This window comes from Cheilinus undulatus, linkage group 10, assembly GCF_018320785.1.
Source record: "Cheilinus undulatus linkage group 10, ASM1832078v1, whole genome shotgun sequence".
Classification (NCBI taxonomy): Eukaryota; Metazoa; Chordata; class Actinopteri; order Labriformes; family Labridae; genus Cheilinus; species Cheilinus undulatus.
The window spans coordinates 43,838,951-43,864,068 of NC_054874.1; the positions used below are offsets into that span (position 1 = coordinate 43,838,951).

At 38.9% G+C, this 25,118-nt stretch overlaps 1 protein-coding gene across 3 annotated transcripts in view; it reads right to left on the minus strand.

The window, feature by feature from the left end:
* Positions 1–3,453: 3,453 nt before the first annotated feature.
* Positions 3,454–25,118, minus strand: part of LOC121516288 (lamin-A) — a 34,145-nt gene continuing 12,480 nt past the window's right edge. For 2 of the 3 annotated variants that reach the window (XM_041797498.1, XM_041797496.1), the window contains exons 4-8: positions 16,016–16,103; positions 13,426–13,538; positions 12,063–12,212; positions 11,792–11,879; positions 3,454–3,596 (exon numbers count right to left, since the gene is read on the minus strand). In XM_041797498.1, coding sequence (XP_041653432.1) covers positions 3,558–3,596; positions 11,792–11,879; positions 12,063–12,212; positions 13,426–13,538; positions 16,016–16,103 — 478 coding nt within the window. In that variant the 3' untranslated portion in view covers positions 3,454–3,557. Of the gene's footprint in view, positions 3,597–5,534; positions 5,628–11,791; positions 11,880–12,062; positions 12,213–13,425; positions 13,539–16,015; positions 16,104–25,118 lie in introns of those variants that run through there. The other variant, XM_041797497.1, reaches the window with a different exon arrangement.

Here is a 25,118-nt window from a genome sequence, read left to right on the forward strand (position 1 = left end):
CTCAGAGCTGGGCATTAGAATGGCCTTCATGTCCATCCGTCCATCAGGTGCAGAGAAACAATAACATTACAACTGCAGTTTTTCATGTCATGTTTGACACTTGTGACAACTTCTGCTTTAAGTACCCCTGAAAAAAATTTAGTTTTTGACTTTAACTTTACGGAAGCTCTAGTTTTATAGAAAACAGTCAACCGACTGTAACACAGAATCTATGCATAGATATCAGGCGGTCAGACTCTGACCTTTATCCTTGATATTCACCAGACAAGAGCTCTTATTAAAACCTTTCCTCAAATCAAGAATATTCAGGAACCTGGGTTTGTAGAAAAACATGTGGTCTGGTGCAGGCTGAGCAACGATTAGTGTGGATCGCCGTGTTGACTGAATGGTGCAGAAATGTCCTCTCAACACCCAGTGTGATTTTTTTAAATGATTGAGAAGTCGACTGTCAGAGTAGTGTGGGATCTGCTTCTTGATGTTGAGCAGAGCCAGTCTGCTACTTAACTGGTGATGGCTGAATGCACACCAACAATAAGGTTTGCACTAACTGAAAAACCTCAATGGATTTGTTGTTTTCTTACAGCCAAGCATCTTTTCTTCTTTACTCCATAACTGTCTTTTTAGAAGATTCTTAGTGTTTTTCAACCCTTTAAACCATATTTAAAGCTTTTGTAATCACATGCAGCTACTTTTAGTTTCGTAGACTGTTCACCCAACCACTTCACAACAAAACAAGAGGATTGTGCAAAGTAGGCTTCTTCTGGTGGACTCACACTTGGACACTGAGAGTTAGAGAGATGATGTGTAACTTTTTTTTTTCACCTTAATATAGTTGTTTTAATGTCAGTCTGATAGTACAGTATGACTATTTTCCCCAGGGAGAATCACTCTATCCTATTTCCACAGAGTGCACCATCATCTGCTTTCAGCACTATGTAACCTTGGCAGTGGGCCCATGAGAAGTGCATACTGCTTTACAGTACTAGGTCACACGTCTTAAGCTAAAATTCCAAAAATATTGGGACACAATTTAAAATGTAAAAAGAAAGCAGAATGCATGATATGCAAATCTCAAACCCATTTATTATTCGCAATAGAGCATAAATAACATATCAGACGTTGAAAATGAGACATTTTACCATTTCATTAAAAATATTAGCACATTTTTAATTTGATGGCAGCAACACATCTCTAAAAAGTTAGGACAGGGCAACTAAAGACTGGAAAAGTAAGCAGTATTAATGGGGAAAAACTGCAAGAACATTTTGCATAAAATTAGGCTAACTGGCAACTGGGTATAAAAGAACATTTTAGAGAGGCAGTGTCTTTCAGAAGGAAAGATGGACAGTCAAACTTCTAGCTGTCTTGTTGGCAGAAAGCTAGAACATCCTGGTTTTGGATTTAAGTGTTCTCTTTTTTTGCATACTTAATGCTTTTTATAACATAGTGAAGTAATATACTTCCCTCAAAATGTACTTAAGTAAAAGCAAAGTAGTGGTTTTGAAAAGTACACAAAAAGCTGCTCAATTACAGTAATTAGACTAAATGTAATTAGTTGTTTTCCAACCCTGCCCACTATATTTAGTCCATAATATCAAAAGAATCAGAGAATCTGGAGAAATCTCTGTGCACAGGAGGCACAGCTAAAGGTAAATATTGGATTCTTGTGATCTTCAGCCCCCAGGCAGCACTGCAGGCATGATTCTGAACTGGATTTCACTGCATGGGCTCAGGAGTGCTCCCAGAAATCCATCGTCTGCAACACAGTTCACCGTGCCATCCATAAATGCAAGTTGAAGCTGTATCGTGCAAAGAAGAAGCCATATGTGAACATGAGCCAGAAATGCCGCTCTCTTCTCTGGGCCAGAGCTCATTTAAATATGAACTGAAGCAAAATGGAAAATTGTTCTGTGGCTGATGAATCAAAATTTGAAATTCATCTGGAAACTATGGCCTCCATGTCCTTCACAGTAAAGAGGAGAGGAACCATCCAGCTTGTTATCAGTGCATAGTTCAAAAGCCTGCATCTCTGATGGTACAGGGTTACATTAGTGCCTATGGCGTGAGCAGCTTACACATCCGGAAAGTACATAGAGGTTTTAGAGCAACACATGCTCCCATCAAGACTGTCTGTTCCAAGAAAAGCCTTCCATATTTCAGCAAGACAATGCTAAACCAAACACCACATTCATCACAAAAGCATGGCTTCACATTAGAAGAGTCCAGGTGCTGAACAGGTCTGCATGCAGCCCAGAACTTTCACCAACAGAAAACATTTGGCACATCATAAAATGGAAAGTCCAGCAAAGAAGACCCAGGACTGTTGAGCAGCTAGAATCCAACATCGGACAAGAATAGGACAACATTCCTGCCCCAAAACTCCAACAGCTGGTCTCCTCACTTCCCAGATGTTTACAGACTGTTGTTAAAAATGGAGGGGATGCTACACAATGGTAAACATGGCCTTGTCCATACTTTTTTGAGGTGTGTCGCATCCATTGAGTTCAAAAGGAGCTAATATTTTTTATGAAATGGTAAAATGTCTCAGTTTCAAGTTCTGATATGGGTAAAAGTATGGGTTTGTGAGTTTGACAACCATTGCTTTCTTTTTATTTACACTGTGCCCTGAGGTTGCAATTTAGAGAAGATAAGGTTTTAGATAGATTGAAAGATTTTAGTGAACGCTCAGGATTTGGGTGTTTTTAAGGCAACCTTATTCTAAATGGTTTAATACCAGTATAACTAATGGAATCCCTCCCAGGTTAAAGGATTGAGACTTTTCATTTTGCAATATTATGATTTTATGTTATATTCTCTGCAGGTTTTCTTTAATTTACAAATCAAAATATGTGTAAGCTGGGTGAAAGCCTACCTTAAGTCCATGCTTCACATCTTTCTTTAAATATTTGCATTGTCTTTAAACTGTTGTCGTGTGCATCATGTGCTTCACATGTGCCACAGCCTTGTTAATCTGAGCCAGTCCCACTTCAAGCACGCTTTCTGAATCTTTCTGACGAGTGAAAGCATAGTGATTAGCGAAGAGATGTGATCATCCAGGTGCAGATGTAGCAGATTCTCAGCGGGGAACCAGCAGTAGGACTTATTTGTTGTGAAACATCACGTTTGGTTTTTGCTCTGCAGACCAGCTGCTGCTCCTCGCTGGCTAAACAACAAAAGAGCATTCTCAGGTGCTTTTGTTCTTGTTAGCAGCGCTGCGATTACAAGGTCTGAATAACAGACTATTACAGGAGAATGAGACTTTAAGAACATGTGATGTGCATGTGTCGCAGGGAAATGAAGACAGGAGCATGCTGTTTCTGTTGATTAATTCAGTCATTTATCAAGGAGCAGATTCTTTTACAGACAGCTGAACAATAGTGGAAGGAACACTTTGAATGTCTGGTTTCACAGGTTTTGTTATCTTGAGTTTTGTTTGACAAAGACTGGGACGTAATCCACAACTCTGACCACACACTCAGACATGTAGTAGTCATACTCTGTGAGCAGAAGGTGGGAAGAGAAAAAAGAAGACGAGCGCAGGCTCCAGGCGTCTGTCCTCAAGGAGGTTTTTGGTGTCCGTTGATAGGGCTCCCCGTCTGAGGTCAGAAAAATAAACTGTAAGTGAGGATGACCAAAGACAATAAACATAAAGTGAGTGCAAGAGGAGAACTCAGAGACAAAATAGCTCGGGGAAAAAACTTCCAAGTGTGTAATTACAGGTCAAGACATGGAGAAATTAAGCCATCTATATTGCATACAACTTCCCATCCAAGTGCACATCGAGGATTACATTTCAATTCTTCAGAAATGTTGGGTGTAGCTTTTAAAGAGTTACCGAGGAGACCAGTGAACCACCTCAGAGGCTCTCGGAGCAGGACTGATGTCTGTCTTTGCTCCAGGTTTTGTTCCTGCAGGTGTACAGACATCCCTGCGCTCCACAGAGAGAGGCACTTTGGCAGCTGTTTCCTTATTTTACTGATTTGCAGAAGGAATGCTATCAGAGGTAATAACTGCTGAGTGAGCTAACGCTGTTACAGCCCCATTTGTAACCTCCATTTGGGATTTCATCTCATGGAGTTAACTATGCAAAGCTTATGGGAATGTAAAAACATTTTTCTTTTAGCTGTTATCCAGCAGCAGGATGTTCAAAAGTATTAGTACTTTTTGAGATGAAACTGCTTAATGCTTAGTGGCCTGCTGCACCAGCTATGTCCAAAACCAAGCTCAGACTAAAGATCTGCAACACAAGGAGACTGTTTTAGAACATTACAGAGGACAGTTGCAGCTGTGAAGCGTTCCACCTTAAATCAGTAGGCTGATGATGTGGCTTGCGTCTCAGTTTTCTTTATACAGTAAATTCATACTGGTTCTAAATAAAGTTATGCTCTCATAAACTATTAATCACCACTACTACTATATCAATCAGTTAAAAAACAGTATCAGTTAACTCATATTATGTAAAGTTAGGTTAGTTAATGAAAACAAGAACCTGTTGGATAAGTTGTATAAATATCGTGCCTATTACACCAGCCTGTATATCAAAGTGATATCAAAAATTTAGTCGCCTGTGCTTCCACCGCCCACAGTCCAGTCTTGGGCCAGCACGTCCCTGAAGCACCACTCCACTCCGCTTCATTAGAGATATGCTTCAGGGTTTGGGTTAGGCCGCTTATTTCCAGTGGAGGCCAATCTTAATGCATCAGCATGCCAAGACATTTTGGGCAATGCTATGCTTCCAACTTTGTGGCAGCAGTTTAATGAAGGTCACTTTTTATTTCAAAATGCAGTGCACAAAGCAAGAACTATAAAGACCTGGTATGATGAGTTTGTTGTGGAAGAACCTGACTGGCCCAGCAGAGCCCTGACCTCAACCCCAGGCCTTCTGGTCCAACATCAGTGGCATAGATTCCTACCAAAACATTCCCAAATCTTGTGGAAAGCCTTCCACGAATAGTGAAGGGCATTACAACTGCAAAAGTGGGGCCTTCTCCATATTAAGGTAAATGTATTTAAATACAATGTTATTACAGTCCCTGTTGGTATAATGGTCAGATTGTGTCTTGCACAGGTAGGATGTGGCTAATGAGAGTTAGGTTCTCTCCTTTACCCACCCTTAAGCCAAACGTGTCGACATATTTTTGTCTCTGTGTTAGTAGTTGTGGTGTCCAATGTAGAATAATTGTTAGCCCTAGTTTTACCTGGAAGTCTCCCCCCAAATTTGCCATGCTTTGTTGGCATGTGCATTGTCTATATTTAGCCCTGCCAAGACCCCCTGTCATAGCCACAGGCCCCAATTTGGAAGTCCCCGTTCTGGTGTGATATTGCGTCATTTAAAAACATGATTTAGGTCCATATTCCAGTTAAAAGAGGTAACGGAAAAAAAACTTTAATGTAATTATAAGATGTAGAGACGCTTTCAAGCTGCTTTATTTCTTGAAGCAGCCCTCCTTTGTCTCCGTCATTGTCTATTTCATCATCTTTATGTCTATATCATCTTCTACCTCCTCTCCTGTCTGCAGAGAGTGAATATAAATCCTCTCTTAGCTGGTAATGTGTTTCCTCGCTGTCTCCGGCGATCCCCGCTCCTCCTGCTACACTTCCTCCCTCTCTCGGCTCTGCACGGACCTCTAGGAGGGAAAAAAAGCATCATCTGCACTCAATCAGAATAATTATGTGAAGAAATGTGCAGCAGAGTCTGTGAGAGGTGAGGGGAATGAAGCACAGAGGCTATTGGCAATCAGCTCCCTCCAGTCTTTATTAGTCATCTCTCTGCTGCTTTGGAAGACGACCCGGACGGCTTGGGAAGAAGCCATGTGCAGCAGACAGAAAGACGGACAGACGGGCAGGGAAAAGGCCTAATGTGGACTCCCTTGCCCAGAAAGTATCAGCAATCTCTCAAGGTTTTGGCAGGCGCGGCAGCTCCTCTGGGGACTGGCAGCACACGAGGATCAGCTCTATGTTCTGTCTGTAAGGCTTCCTCTTATCCACAGATTCCTTAAACACTGAAAGTGTCACTCTGAACGATGTGGGAGCTTTTTAAAAGCAGACAGAAAGCACCTTTTAGGGTTCTTCGCTATCTACATAATCCAGGAGGATGAGGCGTTTGAGGTCCTGTCAGGATTTGTGAGCGCTTCCTGGAGCAGCTTTTTATGGGGCACTGTAGGGTTCCTCTTTGATTACAAAATGACGTTTTTTGCAATCAAAGCTTTCTAAGTTTTCCAGCGCAGACAGACAGAGAAAAATAAATCATTGATTTGACTCTGGTGCCCATGAAGTATCAGTTTTATGAATGTCCTGGCAGAGCTACAAGTCCACAGGGGGCTGGCAACCGTCCTCTGATGAATATCTCTCTGTTTTGAATTTCTATTTCACTCCTGAGATTTGCATTTGACCCCGATCCAGGAATCTTAAAAGAGCTGAACTGGTCTCTGTAAAGGTAGAGAGGTTTTTCTGTAGAACTCCAGAGACAGCTTCACTTCTTTAGAGTCAGATTAATGAATAAAACTTCAGATCAGAGGCACAGTATGATTCCTCTCTGATGAGGCTCCTTTATTTTTCTATAAAGACGCCAAAAACCCTCTAAAAGCGTGTTTACTTGTTAAGTCAGAAGCGTCTCATGAATTAAGATAATTCTCCATAAATTCAGCCAAACACAGATCAAACTTTTGAAGTTCTGGCCAAAGGTTTGGTCACAACAATGTTTAATTCATCCAAAGTAGCCGCTCAGATCAAGCATTTTTAGGTAAAACAACAGAGAGCACATTAAAACAGCTTAATTATCCACAGACCTCGAGGCATGGGAAAGCCTTGTGGTTGATGCGATGCTGCAGACCTTTGTAATATTCCTCTCATCATCTTCTCATCCTTGTTTCCTACTTCCTCAACAATAAATGCATAAAAAAAAACAAAAACAGAAAACAAACTCCTAACAGGCCTCTGTCCACTAATGACTGTTTTTGCGTCAGCAGAATCCACAACCTCAGTTTCAAAGCGTTTAAGCCACAAACGTTGGCTCACAACACTTCTTTTTCCCTCAGTAGTAGCCGTACGATCTGTTTTGTATCCCTTTGTCTGCTTAATTTTGTTTTTATTCTAGGAAATGTCACCAAGAACACATGAAAACCCTGTAAAGGAATTGTGTCCTAGAAGTAGCTGCAGCTCTAGACCAGGAAATTCTCCCCTTGGAAAGCAGGATTTGTTTCTTCTCCATCATGATTGTCAGCAAGGTTGTGATCATCCCACCTCTTCTTGATTTTGATTGGTTGTTTAGGGAGAAGTGGCATTAATCAGGGCAGTGCTGTTCCAAAATCTGAGTATCATGTTAGTCCAGGCAGGCCAGCACAGCCATATAATTGAGATTAACAGGTCTCACACAAGCCCTCATCAGCTGACAGTCAGCTGATTCACTCTAAGCACACTATTGGCTACTTGCACTTGTGCTGCCATATTTAATCTGCTCTAGCCTGGCTACTCTTTCCTTCTCCCCAAATTCTCCATAATCTTTCTAATCAAATTCCCAAAACAGGTTCTGGAAATAAAGGAAACATTCCACTTATCTTCTGAACAAATTTCTGTGAAATTTCTTGAAAACTTCAAAGAACTCCACACAAAAAGGAATACTCCCAATCAAATTCCCAAAAATCTAAAAATAACTTTCCCAAATTTCTATAAAATCACCTTAACATTTCAAAGAAAATTCCCCCAAACATTTAAATCAAATTCCTGAAAATTACAGACATTTCCCAAATTTGCATGGAAATGCCCAAAATTTTCCAGTTATATCCCCCAAACATCCATACAAATTTCAAAATTTTCAAGAAAATCCCAAAAATATTCAAAGCAAATTCTCCTAAAAACTTGCAGAGAATGATGAAAAATATGTAAACATGCCCCAAAAGTTTCCCTAAACATACCAAACAATTTCAAAGAAAATTGCTCATAAAAAGGTAGATCAAAATTCACCAAACTACAAAGATATTTTCTAAAATTTGCATAAAAAGCCTGAAAATTTCTAAAACATTTCCCATCCTTTCACAAATTTCTATGAAAATGCAAAAAAAAAGATTCAAAGCAAATTTTTCACAAAAACTTCCAGGGAAACTTTATCAAAAATATTCAAACATATTCCCAACATTTCCATGAAAATACAAAAAAAAAAAAAAAAAAGCAATTTACTTGTAAAAAAATAAATAAATTTCAAAAACTACAAAGACATTTCTTGAAGTTGCATGAAAATGCCTGAAAATTTCCAGAAAAATACCCCCAAACTTCCAAACAAATTTCCCAAATTTCCATGACAATGCCAAAAAATTTAAATAAAAATAAATTTTACCCCAAAACTTCAAGTGAAACACTCCAAAAATATTCAAATGTATCCCCAAAATCTACAAGAAATTACTTGAAATTTTCATAGCCAATTCTCCAACATGTCAAGAAAATTACCCAAACTTCAACAGGCATTCAGGACAATTACTTAAAAAGTCTTAAAGCAGAATTTTTTACTGTTGTATGAAAGCCTAAATGTAGTATTCTCATATTTACATGCAGGGTTGTACCAGGTTAAAGTGATAAAATGCAATAGTACCAAAAAGATAATGTAATATTTAAAAATGGAGCACCAGCAGCCAGTTTGTTATATCATCATGCCCTCTGTGCAGACGTTGTTGTTTTTGATGCAGGCAGACCAGGTTCAAATCCGTCCTGTGGCTCCTTTACCACGTAACATTCCTCTCTCTCCCCAGTTTCTCACTCTCTCTGTGCTATCTCTCTATTTAAGGCATAAAAACCCACATTTAAATCTGTTATTCAAGCTAAATAAGTAAAAAAAAAACATAAACAAGCTGCTGAAAACACAACCGCCCCCTAAGGCCGTTACTACAGTGAATGGTTGAAGTCAGTTTTAATATCTGCACTGGAATGTTTTTAAATATACAATTAAAATGAATTTTGTGTAATCTAATAAGTCTTCTAGCGGCTGTTTTTAGGATTTGCTTGACATGCTATCCAAAAACAGCAGCTGGTCTCTGATCTGCTGCAGTAACAGTGTGTCCTTTAAAAACACACATCAGACAGACAAAATAAAAAACAGTGATGAGACTTTAGTTCTTTTTTAACATCAGACACATTTTTCCTGTTTTTTAACCCTGGCACCAAAAACGTCCCGCCGCCGCAGACTGGCAGCGGTGCCCAGATGAACATGAGCCGTGTATTTTGGATCTCTGACATTCAGTCTCAACATCTGAGCCAGTTTTTAACCCAGAGACTGCAGCAGACACTGAAGTGATCGATCTAAAGATGTCGGAGATTTCTGAAATCTTAATGGACAGTGGCCCAAAGGTAGAATGCTGGTTAGAAAGCACAAAAGTGGAGTTAAATTTCCCCTTTTTTAATCCAAAATAAGTCACTTTTATCCACTTTGGACCACGGAAATGTTGGTATTTGATCATTAATTTCTTCTCTAATGAGCGGTCTGCAGTTATCCAGTGATTGCAGCATTAAAATGGCCTTTTAACAACCTTAAAGGACAAACATTGAGATGAGAATCCAGCATGTTAATGTTTCACAGTTCTGGCTCTGCTAAAACCCTTGTAGGGACTGGCAGGCTCAACCAGATGAATGCTAGCCCGGTGTTTCTGGACGTCTCCTGTTTCAGTCATCGGATCGGTCCTTTACTTTGATCCAAAAACATTTTTAACACTCAGTTGTTGCTTTTAAAACAAAAGTCCATGTGAAGGTACGAACAGAAAACTAAAAGAGGGGAAAAGATTTTCCCCGCTTTGTCAGGATAACTTCATATCACAAAAAAAAATTTAGCTATTTTTACAATCAATTAATACTTCTTAGTACTTTTTTCTGCCAAATCTGAACTATAATCTAGTTCCTACTTCTCAAAGTGCCTGTCTTTAAGCCAGTCTGATAGTAAACTCATTATCTTAGTCTAAAAATCAGGGAGGAGCCTTTTGGTGGAAAATTGCAGAGCAATATAGACACGGAGGTGCTCAAGTATGTAGAATTCACAACCACCATGGTGCAGATTTGACACAGAGGTAAGCCAGCTCAGGATCAGTGATACTGGTGTTAGCATCCTGGCGAACAGCTACTTCATTTAGGGCTATTATTGGGCTCTGATGTTTAAATTATTTTTATATGCTACTTTTAAAACCCTATTCCCCACTTTACCACACATTTCTGACACTTACTTCCTATTGGGTGATACTGTTTTGTCCATTTTTATACAGTTTTTGATGCTTTTAGACCCATATTTGCCACTTTCATCATATTTTTCCCCTTTTTGCCCATCTTTGTCACTTTTGACTCATTATGCTGCTTTTTGGCCATTTCTGTCACTTTTTGTCTTCTGGTTGACACTTTTCTGTCCAATGATAGACACATTGATTTTTTTTACCCATTTTGCCACTTTTTTCCTGTTTTAGCTTTTTTTTTCCCCTGATACTTTTTTGTATATTTTTACATAATTATTGATATATTTGGACCATTTTAACAGTTTTTTTCCACTTTTTCTAATTTGTCAAATTTTTTTTTTTTTGCCACTTTTGACCTTCTTTAAAAGTTGCTGACCAATTTTTGCCACTTTTCACACATTTCTGTCACTTTTTGCCTTCTGGTTGACACTTTCAGTCCAATGTTACACACATAGTAATTTCCTGACCCATTTTGCCACTTTTTCCCTCTGGATGATATGTTTTTGGCCATTTTTACACAATTTTTGACACATTTCTCCCATTTTAACAGTTTTTTGTTTGCTTTTTTCTAATTTGCTAATTTTTTGCCAATTTTGACCCACTTTGAAGCTTACTGACCAATTATTTCCACTTTTCACCCATTTCTGCCACCCTTTACCTTCTGGATGACATTTTTCGGTCCAACGTTACATCAGTTCTGTTGCTTTTTGACCTACCTTTTTGCTACTTTTTTACCATTTTTGCTACTTTTCAGCGATTTTGTCTCTTTTCATCAATTTCCGACGCTTTTTGCCTTCTGGATGATACTTTTTTGCCCATTTGGTCAATTATTTTGCCACTCTTAACCCATTCTGTTGCTTTTTACCCATTTCTGCCACATTTTTCCTTCTGATGACTCTTACTTTGTCCAATGTTACACAAGTTTTGATGTTTTTTGACCCATTTTTTTCAACTTTTTTTTTTAATTTCTGCCACTTTTGGCCAATTTTTGCTTCTTTTCATAATTATTTAATTGATCTCTATCAAACTGTCTCAGTTTTTTCTACTTTAATGTCTAACATCCTTTTCTATGTGGTCATCATAGCTCCGCCCTAAAGTCTTGCATTACTTTCCTCACTGTTTCGTTGAATGTACCCATCCACATTGTTAGAATCACAAATAAAAATGTAACACTGTTTTAAGAAAAGATGTTTACATTTATAAAAGGCTATACTGTACTAAAGCATAAATAAATAAAATTCCTTTTTGTTGCTTCAATAAGAGTGGTTTTTATTCAGGCTAAAACTAAACGTGGTTATCACAGATTAACTTTTCAGCAGACCTTGATTTTCCTGACCCTGAGTTTGTCTGGACCCCAGAAAGTTCTCACATTTATCCTCCCTTATTGGCATCCTGGGCAGACATCTACCCCAAAGATTACCCAAAGTTTCAGAAAACAGAGCTTCTCGGATCTTAGTAAAAATATAGAGTATAGTGTGAAAAAATATCAAGGTTTTATGAAAAAAATACACATCTAAAGTTTGCAGCCATGCAGCATTTAAACTAAAAAATAATATGATAATATTTCATATGAATAATGATACTGTTACCTGTATAAGGAGCTCCTCACACAGCGCGTTTGATTTCTTCACCTGAGACTCCAGGTCTACGACTGCTTCAGCCTCCCACGATGATCTACTGCTTAAAAAGAGAGAAAGAAGGTTAGATGGTGTTTCTTTCATGAAGGAGTCAAAAGTAAAATGAATAAAAATGAAGAATGTTGTTTTAATGATTCCACACTCAGTGGGAGTCCTTCTAAGGAGCTGACTTGAGTCCAAAGTTCACAGTGATGAGGAGTAAACTGTAAAATTTCCTCCTCACCTGTCAGTGCACGTAGAGTCTTGTAAAGGACAGAGGGCGCTCTCTGTGGGGTCTTCATCTTCACTCCTCTTAAGTTTCTCGGCCTTCTTTTGAAGCGCGCTGACCTGTCTCAGTAAAGCTTCTCTCTCCTCCATCAGACAGTCTTTGAATCTGTAGAAACAGATTTTGAATTACAGCAACCATCTGAGCTATAAATAAAAAAAGACGGGAAAACTAACAAACCAAATCATAAGTATGATTCATCATCTTTTCATTAGGAGTCCCAGAATTTTCCTCAGAAATATCGCACAACATGTCAACTGCATTAAACAAAGAATGCAGAGCTATAAGACCAGGATTCATATAAACATGTAAGGATCAGTTCACTGGGCTGCATTAATCACATTTACAGTCTTTAGTTAGATAAAATATGGATTTTGGTGTCTTGCAAGAGTAGCACAACACATTTAGTACTTTTTCATGTTGAGTCGTGGAGTTTGTTCTAAACGTCTCCATCAGTCTTTGTAATTGAAACCATGCAGACATTTTTCTGATGTACTGTACAGTGTAGAACTTTTAGGCATGTTTGGGCCAAAAACTGAGGCTGAAGTAAAGCACAGAAGTAAGCCACCTGAAGGCACCAATGTCCTTGCTTGTAACCAGGACCATGGGAAAATAATGTGTTGAACCACCTCAACTGTTTCCTTTAGACGTGAAAGAGCAGCAGCTGTACTTCGGCATCCTTCCGGATGTCTAAGCACCTCACCCTATTGCTAAGGCTGAGCCCAGACACGCTCCCGAGGAATCTTATTTTGACTGCTTGTACCTTTAATCTCATTCTTTCAGTCATTACCCAGAATTCATGACCATAGGTGAGAGTTGGAACATAGATTGACCGGCAAATCGAAAGCTTTCCCTTTTGGCTCAGCTCCCTCTTCACTACAACGGTACAGTACGGTACAGCGCCTGCAAAACTGCTGACGCTGCACCACTCTGCCTGTCAGACTCACGATCCATTCTACCCTCACTCGTGAACAAGACCCCGAGTTACTTGAACTCCTTCACTTGGGGCAAAGACTCATTCCCCACCCAGAGGGAGCAGTCCACTTTTTCCAGCAGAGGACCATGGCCTCAAACTTGGAGGTGATTCTCATACCAGCCGCTTCGCACTCAGTCTTGTTTTTTTCTTTGTATGTGAATAAATAGCCCAAAAAAATCAATCTTAAAGTACAATAGTGCCATGTTTTGCATTTTTATCCACTCTAGTAGCACTATGATTGTTTTGTTCTTGTCATTTATAAAAAAAAGTTGTTGTTCAGGGACTTTTAATGAAGATTTTCCCTTTAATGTCTGTGTCTCAGATGTCGTTAGCATAAATACCCACCTCTTAACGCAGCGCATCCAGTACCTCTGCTGCTTACAGAGCCACTCGCACTGCTCCGCCGTCTCCTGCAGCTTCCCCAGACTCCTCTGATTCTCCTCCTGCAGCTCCCTCACCTCAGAGACAAGACAACATCCCTTTATTACCTCCATTATGCTCAGTGTGATCAAAACAACAAGACAGCAGGGCGTAATGAGAACAACATGGTCTGTGACTGACTGAAACTCCCTGGAAATCAAGTCGCTCTTAGTCCCAAACTCCCCAAACTTTCACAGTAATTCACTGAGAGATCCACCACAAATAGATGTTCTCATTGAGTTCTCACTGCTGGACTGGTGCAGATGTCCCCTAGGAGAAATAATAATGTAAGACTGGATTGTTTGCTGCCTGATGGACTGGATAAAACAGGGGCCGGTGAGGGAGGGAGACCTTGAGGCCCAGAGAAAATAAAAAATCCTGACAGTGTGTAGGATTTTCTCCCTGATGCCCGAACTCAACTTGTTAATGCCAGCAAAATCTGAGTTACTGTTTTCTCTGGGGCGGCTGCAGTTCTAAGATTTGGCCACAGAATATAAAATCTAACCATGAGGTTTTATGTTTCATGTAATTAATTACTCAAGATCCCTCAGCAGGCTTGTTTTTAACTGGAACACTGACTTTAAAATGGTTTTAATCAACTTATTTCTGACAGCAGTGTGATGTTTTTCTGCTTTGTTTCTGAGAAAATTGGCTGACAAAGAAAAAAGCTCAGCATTCATGTAGAAGAAAAAAAGTGAAGCTGATTATTTATGTTTATGCCTGATAAAAGGAGATATAAGCAGTGTTAGATGTAAGATCCTGACATCTGTTGGATAAAAGTGGCATTACAACCACTCAGCATCATTTGTTTGGATGAAGATTATGTCATTGTGGGATTTTTTTTCCACAGAGTCATGAAATTTTTAAAGCAAATATTGATTGAATTTTTAAATAATTATTCAATAAATGTATTTCTTAGTATTTAGAAGTTACTGACTTAAAAGTGAGTAAATTGAAAATGTGAAATGGGCTGATAAAGAAATTTTTAGCTGTGGTTTTCATGACCATTGTGCCTTATTTTGCAGAAACATCTGTTGTTGCTTTTGATAAGTCCAGGTTCATGTTTCTGATTGAATTTTTTTTCTATTCATGCTGTGATTTAATGGAAATTATTCTTTTGAGATCAAAATGCATTTTACAAAGAAGTCCTGGTCAAAACAGCTGCTCTTTATTCCATATAAATAGCAAAGGACATAGCATAAAAAACAAACAAAATATAAATCAATAAATAATCATCAGTCAGCAGTGAGGCTTGTATATGCCATGGATGAAACCATACCTTGCACTACAATTACAATTAATGCAAATCTGGACAGTTCAAATAGATTTAGCAGTAAAATGCACACTGCCGTGCTCAATTTTAGCCACTAGGGGGCTCCATCTGCTTTTGATTTGTCTTGTTTGTTATCAGATACTTAAGCAGTACCACTTGTTACTTTTTTATAAATAAATTTAAACATTAACTTATATTCCTTTACAAAGTTTACAAATGCAGGAGAGAGAAAGTCCGGATGTGTGCCGAGAAGACTAGCCAGAGAGAGTTCTGTGGTAAAAATGTTCTAATCAAGGGCAGAATGTGAGGCCTAATGACCTTTACCTTTGACCTTTGACCTCCAGAATCTATTCAGTTTGTCCTTGAACATTTGTGGAAGCATTCCTGAATTAATGAGTTCACAAGCAAGGGTTATTCATAGGCAAATGACCTTGAACTTAGACCCATGACCCCTAAACTGTTTTCACTCCCTCCTTGAGTCAATATAAATATTTGTGTAAATTTATAGAAAAGTATTATAAATATATGATTTTCAGAAGAATGGGGTGAAAATGGGGTGAAAATGAGGCCCATTAACCCTGACCTTTGACCTATGACCTCCAAAATCCAGTCTGTGGGAAGTTTGAACTGTCCAAGTGTTCTTGAGATATTGTCCACAAGAACTGCTGGAATGAATGGAAAACAAAAACGCCTCCAGCCTCAGCTATCACTGGGGACATAAAATATGGGCAACATTTTATGATAAATGTACAAACAGGATTTAAAAATTTTACTTTCATTCCAATTAAGAAATGGAAAATGTACATTTTGCATTTTATATCATCAGGAAATTCTAACAAAAGAATAGGATTTCTTTTTACACTGATTCAAGTTTCATGAGTGTTAAAATTGGAAACTTTCATGTTTGAAGCCAGTTTTATTCGGCACACCTTATTGTCAGTCAAATATCATCTTTAGTATATGGAAAAATGATCATAGTCCTTGTTTTTAAATCATGAAAGCTAATAAATAATTCCATTTAAAGGTGATTCTCCAGCTCAGAACAAGATTAAGGAGCAGACACATTAGTGGCTCCTTTACTATAGACTGGGAAATTTTGGAGGAGTCTGTGAAACTGAAGGACACAGAAAATGAGTTTCTGGAGTCAGTGGTGAACATAAATAACAATGCAGATCTTTTTATAGACCAGTTATACACTTAGCCAGATATGACAGATTAATTCATGTTCTTTCTGTTTCTTACCTCCTGCTGATGAGCGGAGCGTAAATCCTGCAGCTCTGCTGTCAGGGTTTGGTTCAGGTCTTGTAGCTCCTCCAGCTCCTCTGATTTACTGTCAATGACAAATTAAAAATCTGTGTGAAAACTCGACATTTTATATTTCAGTCAGTCATAGAATTAACCATTTACAGCAACAAATGATGAGACGGTTTCTACTTAAAGATGCTCTCTGAGTTGGCAAGCTTTGGCAGCATCCTTTGACTTTCCAGGGAGCACAGTGCTAAAACCCCCACGGTAAAAAAAATAAATAGATGAATAAATTAAAGTCACTGTATGACAGATATAACTAGATCAAAAATGTAATTTCAGCTGAAATTGTGTGGGGATGCTGAGAGCTGAATTGTGGAAGAACTGCTAAAAAAAAAGCCATAAAACACAAGAATAGCTGAAAATAGCATAAGAATAGCATAAAATGCTATAAAAGTAGCTGAAAAAGGCATTCAATAGCTAAAAAATAATAAAATAGGCTGAAAGTAACCTAAAAAAGCTGAAAATAGCCTAAGAATAGCTTAAAGAAGCGTAAAATGTCATAAAGTAGCTGAAAATGGCATTCAGTAGCTAAAAAGAATAAAATAATAGCTGAAAGTAGCCTAAAAATAGCTGAAAATAGCTTAAAAATAGCTGAAAGTAGCCTGAAAATAGCCTGAAAATAGCCTAAAAGAAGCTGAAAATTGCATTTAATGGCAGAAAAAGCATAGAAATAGCTTAAAATAGCATGAAATAGCTGACAATAGTGGAAAAATAGCTGAAAATAGCATAAAAGCTGAAGAGTGTAATACCTGATTTGTGGAGAGTGTGAAATCATTGCTTAAAATATAGAATTTAGTTGGCAAAAAATTGAGTACTGCCTTATTGACATAGTAGCCTCTTGAGTCTAAGGGCTGAAAGTGTGTGAGATTGTGCTAAAGATGGTGGAGATATTGTTCACAGCAGTGTTACTTAACCCTGCTGGACCAAAGAGCCAAATAGTTGAAAAATACCGTTGCAAGAGCCACAATATAAGTGGTGACATAAAACAACTTGAAGTACAATAACAATAATTTAAAGGTGGCAAAAATGGTCAAAAAGCAACAAAATGAGTGAAAAGGGGTGAGAATGGGGAGGAAAAGTGGAAAAGGGGTCAGAAAGTAACAAAAAATGGGTGAGAAGTGGCAAAAAATGAGTGAAAAGTGACTCAAATGGAAAAAAGCAGTCAAGAGTGGCAAAAATAGGAAACTAGTGGCATTTAGTAGCAAAAGGTAGCTGGAAAGTGGAGAAAAGGGGCAAAAATGGGATATAGTGGCAAAAAGAATTCGCAAAAAAGAGGAAGCAAATGGTATTTAATGGCAACAGGTAGCTTACATGGGTGAAAATTGGGAGAAAAAATTGTGACAAGGGGCAAAAATGGGATAAAAGTGGCAAAAATGGTAAAAAGTTGCAAAAACTTGGAAAATTTTGAAAAAAAAAAAAAAAAGAGGAGAAGGTGGTATTTAATGGTAAAAGGTAGCTTAAATTTTGAAAAATCTGAAGCCCTTCCCTTAGGAAAATTCAATCAGCCAGCCGATTTCCCATTTAAGTGGTCTCCATCTGGATTTACGTACCTCGGCATTAGGATATCTGCAAATCTTAACCATCTTTATAAACAAAATTTTACAAACATTGTAACAGAAATTTAAACAGATTTGAATCGATGGATGGATTTACCCCTGTCTTTCATGGGTAGAGCAAGCCAGATAAAAATGAATGTTCTACCAAGGCTTCTTATCCAATGCAAATGCTTCCTCTTTACATTAAAAACTACAATTCATGATATTAAAAAATCTATTTCTAGATATTTGTTGCATGGGAAGAAGGCAAGAATCAAAATTAAAACAATGCAACTACCCATAGACAAAGGAGGGTTAGCTTTACCAAATCTTTATTGGGCTTGCCATGCTCAAACAATTTACAGCTGGACACATAATTTTTTGGAAGACAAAACTTCTCATATTAATGCCTGGTGCTGCCACCTACATTCTTTATTAAGTTTCCTATCAAGTAATGTCAAGTTACCATTAGAAATTAGAAATAATTTAATTGTGTTAAATACACTTAGGACTTGGCATGATATTTCTAAATCAATTGGACATAATAAATTTGCGTCTTCCCTCCACTAATAACTAATAACAATTTCTTTCTACCAGGGCTGGGAAAATGTGTACTTAAAAAATGCTTTGACACAGGTATTAAAACAATAGGACACTTGTTTGCTGCAGAGGAACTTATGTCCTTCCAGCAGCTCCAGCTGAGATTTGGATTATCCTCCAAATATATATATATATACAGTTGAAACCAGAAGTTTACATACACTATATAAAAAGGCACATAAACTTTTTTTTTCTCATTGTCTAACATTAAATCAGATTAAACTTTTCCTGTTTTTGGTCAATTAGGATTACCAATATTATTATTATTTGCTAAATGCCAGAATAATGAGAGAGATCAATTTTTAGACAATTTTTTATTATTTTCTTGAGAGTCAGAAGTTTACATACATTTTATTAGTATTTGGTAGCATTGCCTTTAAACTGTATGACTTGGGTCAAATGTTTTGGATATGCTTCCACAAGCTTCTCACAATATTTTGCAGGAATTTTGGCCCATTCCTCCTGGCAGAACTGGTGTAACTGAGCCAAGTTTGTAGGCCGCCTTGCTCGCACATGCCTTTTCAGCTCTGCCCATAAATTTTCAATGGGATTGAGATCAGGGCTTTGTGATGGCCACTCCGAAACATTGACTTTGTTATCCTTAAGCCACTTTGTAACCAGTTTGGCAGTATGCTTAGGGTCATTGTCCATTTGGAAAACCCATTTGTGCCCAAGCTTTAACTTCCTGGCTGATGTCTTGAGATGTTGCTTCAGTATTTCCACATAATGTTCTTTCCTCATGATGCCATCTATTTTGTGAAGTGCACCAGTCCCTCCTGCAGCAAAACAACCCCACAACATGATGCTGCCACCCCCATGTTTCACAGTTGGGATGGTGTTCTCAGGCTTGCAAGCTTCCCCCTTTTTTCTCCAAATGTAACGATAGTCATTATGGCCAAAAAGTTCTATTTTAGTTTCGTCAGACCACAGAACATGTCTCCAGAAATTAAGGTCTTTGTCCCTGTGTGCATTTGCAAACTGTAATCTGGCTTTTTTATGTTTCTTTTGGAGTAATGGCTTCTTCCTGGGAGAGTGGCCTTTCAGGCCACGTCGGTACAGGACTCGTTTGACTGTTGATAATGACATACTCTTACCAGCTTCAGCCAGCATCTTCACAAGGTCTTTTGCTTTTGTTCTTGGGTTGAGATGCACTTTCAGACCAAAGCACGTTTATCTCTGGGACACAGAACCCGTCTCCTTCCTGAGCGGTATGATGGCTGGACATTCCCATGGTGTTTGTACTTGCGTATAATTGTTTGAACAGATGAACGTGGCACCTTCAGGCATCTGGAAATTGCACCCAGGGATGAACCAGACTTGTGCAAGTCCACAATTCTCTTCCTGATATCTTGGCTGATTTCTTTTGATTTTCCCACGATGTTACACAAAGAAGCAGTGTGTTTCAGGTGTGCCTTAAAGTACATCCACAGGTGTGCCTCTAATTAACTCAAATGTTGTCAATAAACCTATCAGAGGCTTCCAAAGACATGACATCATCATCTGGGCTTTCCCAAATTGTTTAAAGGCATAGTAATCTTAGTGTATGTAAACTTCTGACTTTGAAGAAAGTAATAAAAATTGTCTTTAAAAAATCCTTTTCTCATTATTCTGTCATTTAGCAAATAGAAATAATTTTGGTAATCCTAACTGACCAAAACAGGAAAAGTTTAATCTGATTTAATGTTAGACGGTGAGAAAAAAAGTTTATGTGCCTTTTTATATAGTGTATGTAAACTTCTGGTTTCAACTATATATATATATATATTTTTTTTTTTTTTGGCATATTTGCACATCAGAAACTTTGTATTCAACTCTTGCAGGTTTCCTGATGATAAATATACCAGGAGTCCCCTTGACAACTTCCTACTGATTCCATATATTAAACAAAAGTTCATCTCTTTATTTTACCAGACGCTGCAGTCCCTTAATCCACATAGCATCAATAAAATCACCATGCATGGGAGAAGGAGCTTGGAATTCAACCTAGTCAGGAAGAGTGGTCAAAGGTATTTTCATCGTCTAATAAAATCTTTACATGTAACCAGTTTAAGGAAAGTCAGTATCGAATACTTCACAGGATACAATGTACACCTCAGTTTCTCAATAAATGCAGCTCCAGCATATCTCCTCTATGTAAAAAATGTCAGAAGCCACTTAATTTGGCAATGTCCTATGATTCCCACCACAAGGCTTTACTATCAACTCCTCACAGTACACTCTTCTTATGAAACTGTTGCTACTAGCTGGATGTTGTATTCTTTTTCAGTGGATCAGAGAGAAACCCCCAACAGTAACACAGTGGTACAGAGAGCTATCAAAAGTTATACCAATGAAAGCCTCTCTGCTAAATTTAAGGGGAACGACACACATTTTTTCAAAATCTGGCAACCTGTTTTAGTTCACTTACCATTCGAAATTACAGATTTACTGAGGAGGGGCGGATTAACTTTTGGTTGGAATCCCAGCTCCTAAAGTTTATCATGTAACAGGGAAAGAATGAGGCGAACTGACTGAAATGACTATTTCTCACTCCTATTTTCCATTTTTATTAATTAATTTATTTTGTGCTTATTCTGTGAATCCTATTACCATTTTTTCTTTTAGAAAAATTAGGAAAAAGTGGTATATTACAATACTGCAGATTTCTTTTTTTAGGGTGGGTGTGTACACTACTTTTGAAAACTACATGCCATGTGATGTTCCACGGCTGAGTCTTGATCTTGGTGCTGTCTTGTCATAATATCATTGTTAAGTTTTACACTTGTTCTGTTCTGTATTTGTCATGTTTTGTTTTGTCAGGTTGTGTATTAGTCATGTTTTTTATATTATTCATGTTTTGTATTTGTTCTGTGTTGTTTGGTTGTCTTCTGCTGCTGTTAATGTTTCTGAAAACTAAAAAAATTTACAAAATGTACGGAAAAAACAAAATGGCCAACATGAATATCAAAAGTGTGGATGCTTACTCAGCTTTCCCATTAATAAAGCACAGGATATCAATAGTTTGGATGCTTACTCAGCATCCCCACTAATAAGTTCATACTTTTATCACATTAATATTTTTAGAGGAGAAAAACAATCACCCTTAACTTGGGAGCTCTGACATCATTCAATAATATGCTCATAGTAAAACCTAGGAAGAACACATTCTCTTTTTCATTGATTCAAATATGTTTTTTTTTTTTTTGGTGCATTTTTATTGAAATATCATCAGAGTGGTGCAGGTAAGAGTCCTAAAACCTGGACGTTAGTTAGCATTTTACCACTCCGGGCTCCCTCGTCTGGACGTCTAGGGGATTTTCAAATGTTTTTTTTGGTAAAATGCCTGAAATAAGGTCAGTGGTGAACACAAGCTAAGTCGATTTTATTATTTTTTTCTATGACATAAATAATAAAATCTCCTGAGCTTGTATTCTCCAACCTTATTTCAGGCATTTCACCACTTCCAGCTCCCAACGCTTGTAAAAAAAACATTGAAAAATTCCGTCCAGAGGGAACCCGTGCAACGCTAACTTCCAGGTTTTGCTAACAAAATTGCTTAATCACTGCACCACTCTATTTGTGCCTTGTAGAGAACAAAGTCACAAGAATCCTTTTTCTTCTTTTAAAAACAGACTGGATGGTTGCTAAAAGAAGTCCCTGATTCTTTCCAACAGGCCCCTCCTGACTTCACAAGGTGGAACTACATCAGAGGAATCATCTGAGCTTTGGCTGAGGGCTCAGGCTGAGTGGAGGTTGGCTGATTGTCTTCATTCATTTGGGACGACCTGCATTATGTCCAGGGATTCTTTAGCATACCTGCTGGTGGTCATCAGAGACTGCATGTGGGGCATTGTGATAAAGGGATGCTTGAGAGCCTCTCCAGGAGTGATCCTTTTCTTAGGATCCATCTCCAGAAGACATTCCAAGAAGCTCACAAAAGAACTTTCATCCTCCAGTTCAGTTGCTTCTTCTATACTGGGAAAGTGTAAAAACAGACTCTCAAGGCCTCTGAAAGATGTCTCACAGTTCACTGGTAAATCACAGCTGGTATCTTGCTGGTATTGTCTTGGCGTCTTCAACAACCACCTAGGCCCCTTCCACAAATTGTTCCTCTTGAAGAAATTCCTGGTGTAGTCCCCAGCATCGAGGAGGTTGTCATCCGGCTGGCCAAGACATTTAACAATGTCCCTCAGCGTTTCGTATTCTCCATCTATGGAGAATGGGTGGTTCCAAATGCTCAGGAAGATCAGCACACAGCCAAGACCCCACATATCTATGGCCTCAGAGATGGGGAGACCCAGGGTTACTTCAGGTGCTCTGTAACCCAGTGGCTGAAGCTGCATTCCTCGTTTCACCTCAGATGTTGTCATGGCCAGGCCAAAGTCAATTAATTTGACCCTGAAGGGCTCAGTTGCATGGTTAACCAGCATCACATTATCTGGTTTCAAGTCACCATGAATGATACCAATGTCTTTTAAGGCATCAAGAGCTATCAACATCTGCATCGCGATGGGCCGTATCTCTTTGAGAGACAGTGGCCTGCCTCTCTCCATGAGAAAGTCATGCAGACTTCTATCCAGCCTTTCAAAAGCAATACAAGTGTTTCCCTCGTGCTCAAAATGTTCCAGAAATCTCACCACATTCTTCTTGTCTGGGTCCAGAATGCTCACTTTCTCCAGCATGCAAATCTCCCTTTTGATAATGTGACTGTCCTTAGTTTTGAAGATCTTGAGCGCCACTGCCTGTGATGAATTTAAATCCACACACTTGGCAACTTTGCCATAACTCCCCTCACCAGCGTAATCCTCCAAAAGGTAATCTCTTGTGCTGCTGTGCAAGATGTAACTATCTTTTAGCTCTTGGTTTCTGGATTTACCTAAAGCCTCTGGGCAACAACCAGTGGGCTCTGATGAACTGCTGGATGGAGCTGGGCCTTGTCCGAATACTTCTGGTACTTCTTCAACCACACCAGGTTGAAGCATTGCTTCGTTGTTGTCCACAAAGAATTGATCTTCATATGCTACATCAGGACAACATTGATTCCCATTATCTATAGGGATGAACTGCGTGAAGGCCAAGGACTCTTCAGTATATATGCTGGTGGTCATCAGTGACTGCATGTGGGGCATTGTGATAAAGGGATGCTTGAGAGCCTCTCCTGGAGTGATCCTTTTCTTAGGATCCATCTCCAGAAGACATTCCAAGAAGCTCACAAAAGAACTTTCATCCTCCAGTTCAGTTGCTTCTTCTATACTGGGAAAGTGTAAAAACAGACTCTCAAGGCCTCTAAAAGATGTCTCACAGTTCACTGGTAAATCACAGCCGGTATCTTGCTGGTATTGTCTTGGCGTCTTCAACAACCACCTTGGGCCCTTCCACAAATTGTTCCCCTTGAAGAAATTCCTGGTGTAGTCCCCAGCATCGAGGAGGTTGTCATCCGGCTGGCCAAGACATTTAACAATGTCCCTCAGCGTTTCGTATTCTCCATCTATGGAGAATGGGTGGTTCCAAATGCTCAGGAAGATCAGCACACAGCCAAGACCCCACATATCTATGGCCTCAGAGATGGGGAGACCCAGGGTTACCTCAGGTGCTCTGTAACCCAGTGGCTGAAGCTGCATTCCTTGTTTCACCTCAGATGTTGTCATGGCCAGGCCAAAGTCAATTAATTTGACCCTGAAGGGCTCAGTTGCATGGTTAACCAGCATCACATTATCCGGTTTCAAGTCACCATGAATGATACCAATGTCTTTTAAGGCATCGAGAGCTATCAACATCTGCATCGCGATGGGCCGTATCTCTTTGAGAGACAGTGGCCTGCCTCTCTCCATGAGAAAGTCATGCAGACTTCTATCCAGCCTTTCAAAAGCAATACAAGTGTTTCCCTCGTGCTCAAAATGTTCCAGAAATCTCACCACATTCTTCTTGTCTGGGTCCAGAATGCTCACTTTCTCCAGCATGCAAATCTCCCTTTTGATAATGTGACTGTCCTTAGTTTTGAAGATCTTGAGCGCCACTGCCTGTGATGAATTTAAATCCACACACTTGGCAACTTTGCCATAACTCCCCTCACCGGCGTAATCCTCCAAAAGGTAATCTCTTGTGCTGCTGTGGAAGATGTAACTATTTGTCACATCAAAGTCTTTGAATTTACCTAAGGCCTCTGGACAACATACAGACAAGTCTTCAGCTCTTTCCACGAAAACTTCAATCCCATTCTCTTTATCTGCAAACGGCTGATAGTCTTCATCTATCTCATTCACAAAAAATGTATTGTCCTCTTCATAAGCTCCATTGTGAGCAAATAGGTCCTCGTCATCCCTAAAGATCTCCACTAGTTGGTATAAGGGGTTCCCATAAGGGGTTCCCTCTGAGCAATCCACAACAACCTGTGGTGATCTGTAGGATAAACTTGAACTATGCCCAGCTGCTCTTTGGGCGCTGGCTGAGCTAGTGGTCTCAATAGCTGGAACTGGTAGTTCAGCATAATTTTCTCCACCAGCTCTATTCATGGTATAAGCAATTTCCTCATAACCATAAAAATTTGGTTGCTGCAGGCAAAAACCTGCAAACCTATTTGTCCACATGGTTGGTTCTGCAGCAAACTATTTTGGGATTCTGAGTAACTGAAGAATTCTAAACTCACTGTTGGTGTCTAAATTGTCTGACTTGACAGCAGGTGTTAGAAGTAACTTACTCTATTCTTTTAACTGACTGAAGACTCCTGTATAAGTATAAATGCCCATCAATGTGACACATCCAAGACCATTCCAAAGCCCCGCCCACGTTTTGCATTGGCTTTGTGATTCCAGAATTCCTGTCAATCATTCACTGGAAAGCCCCACCTACGTCACTAATATGACATCACTCCCTCTAGTGGAAAGCGGAAGTAGCGATGTCATATGGTTGTTTACATTAGCCGA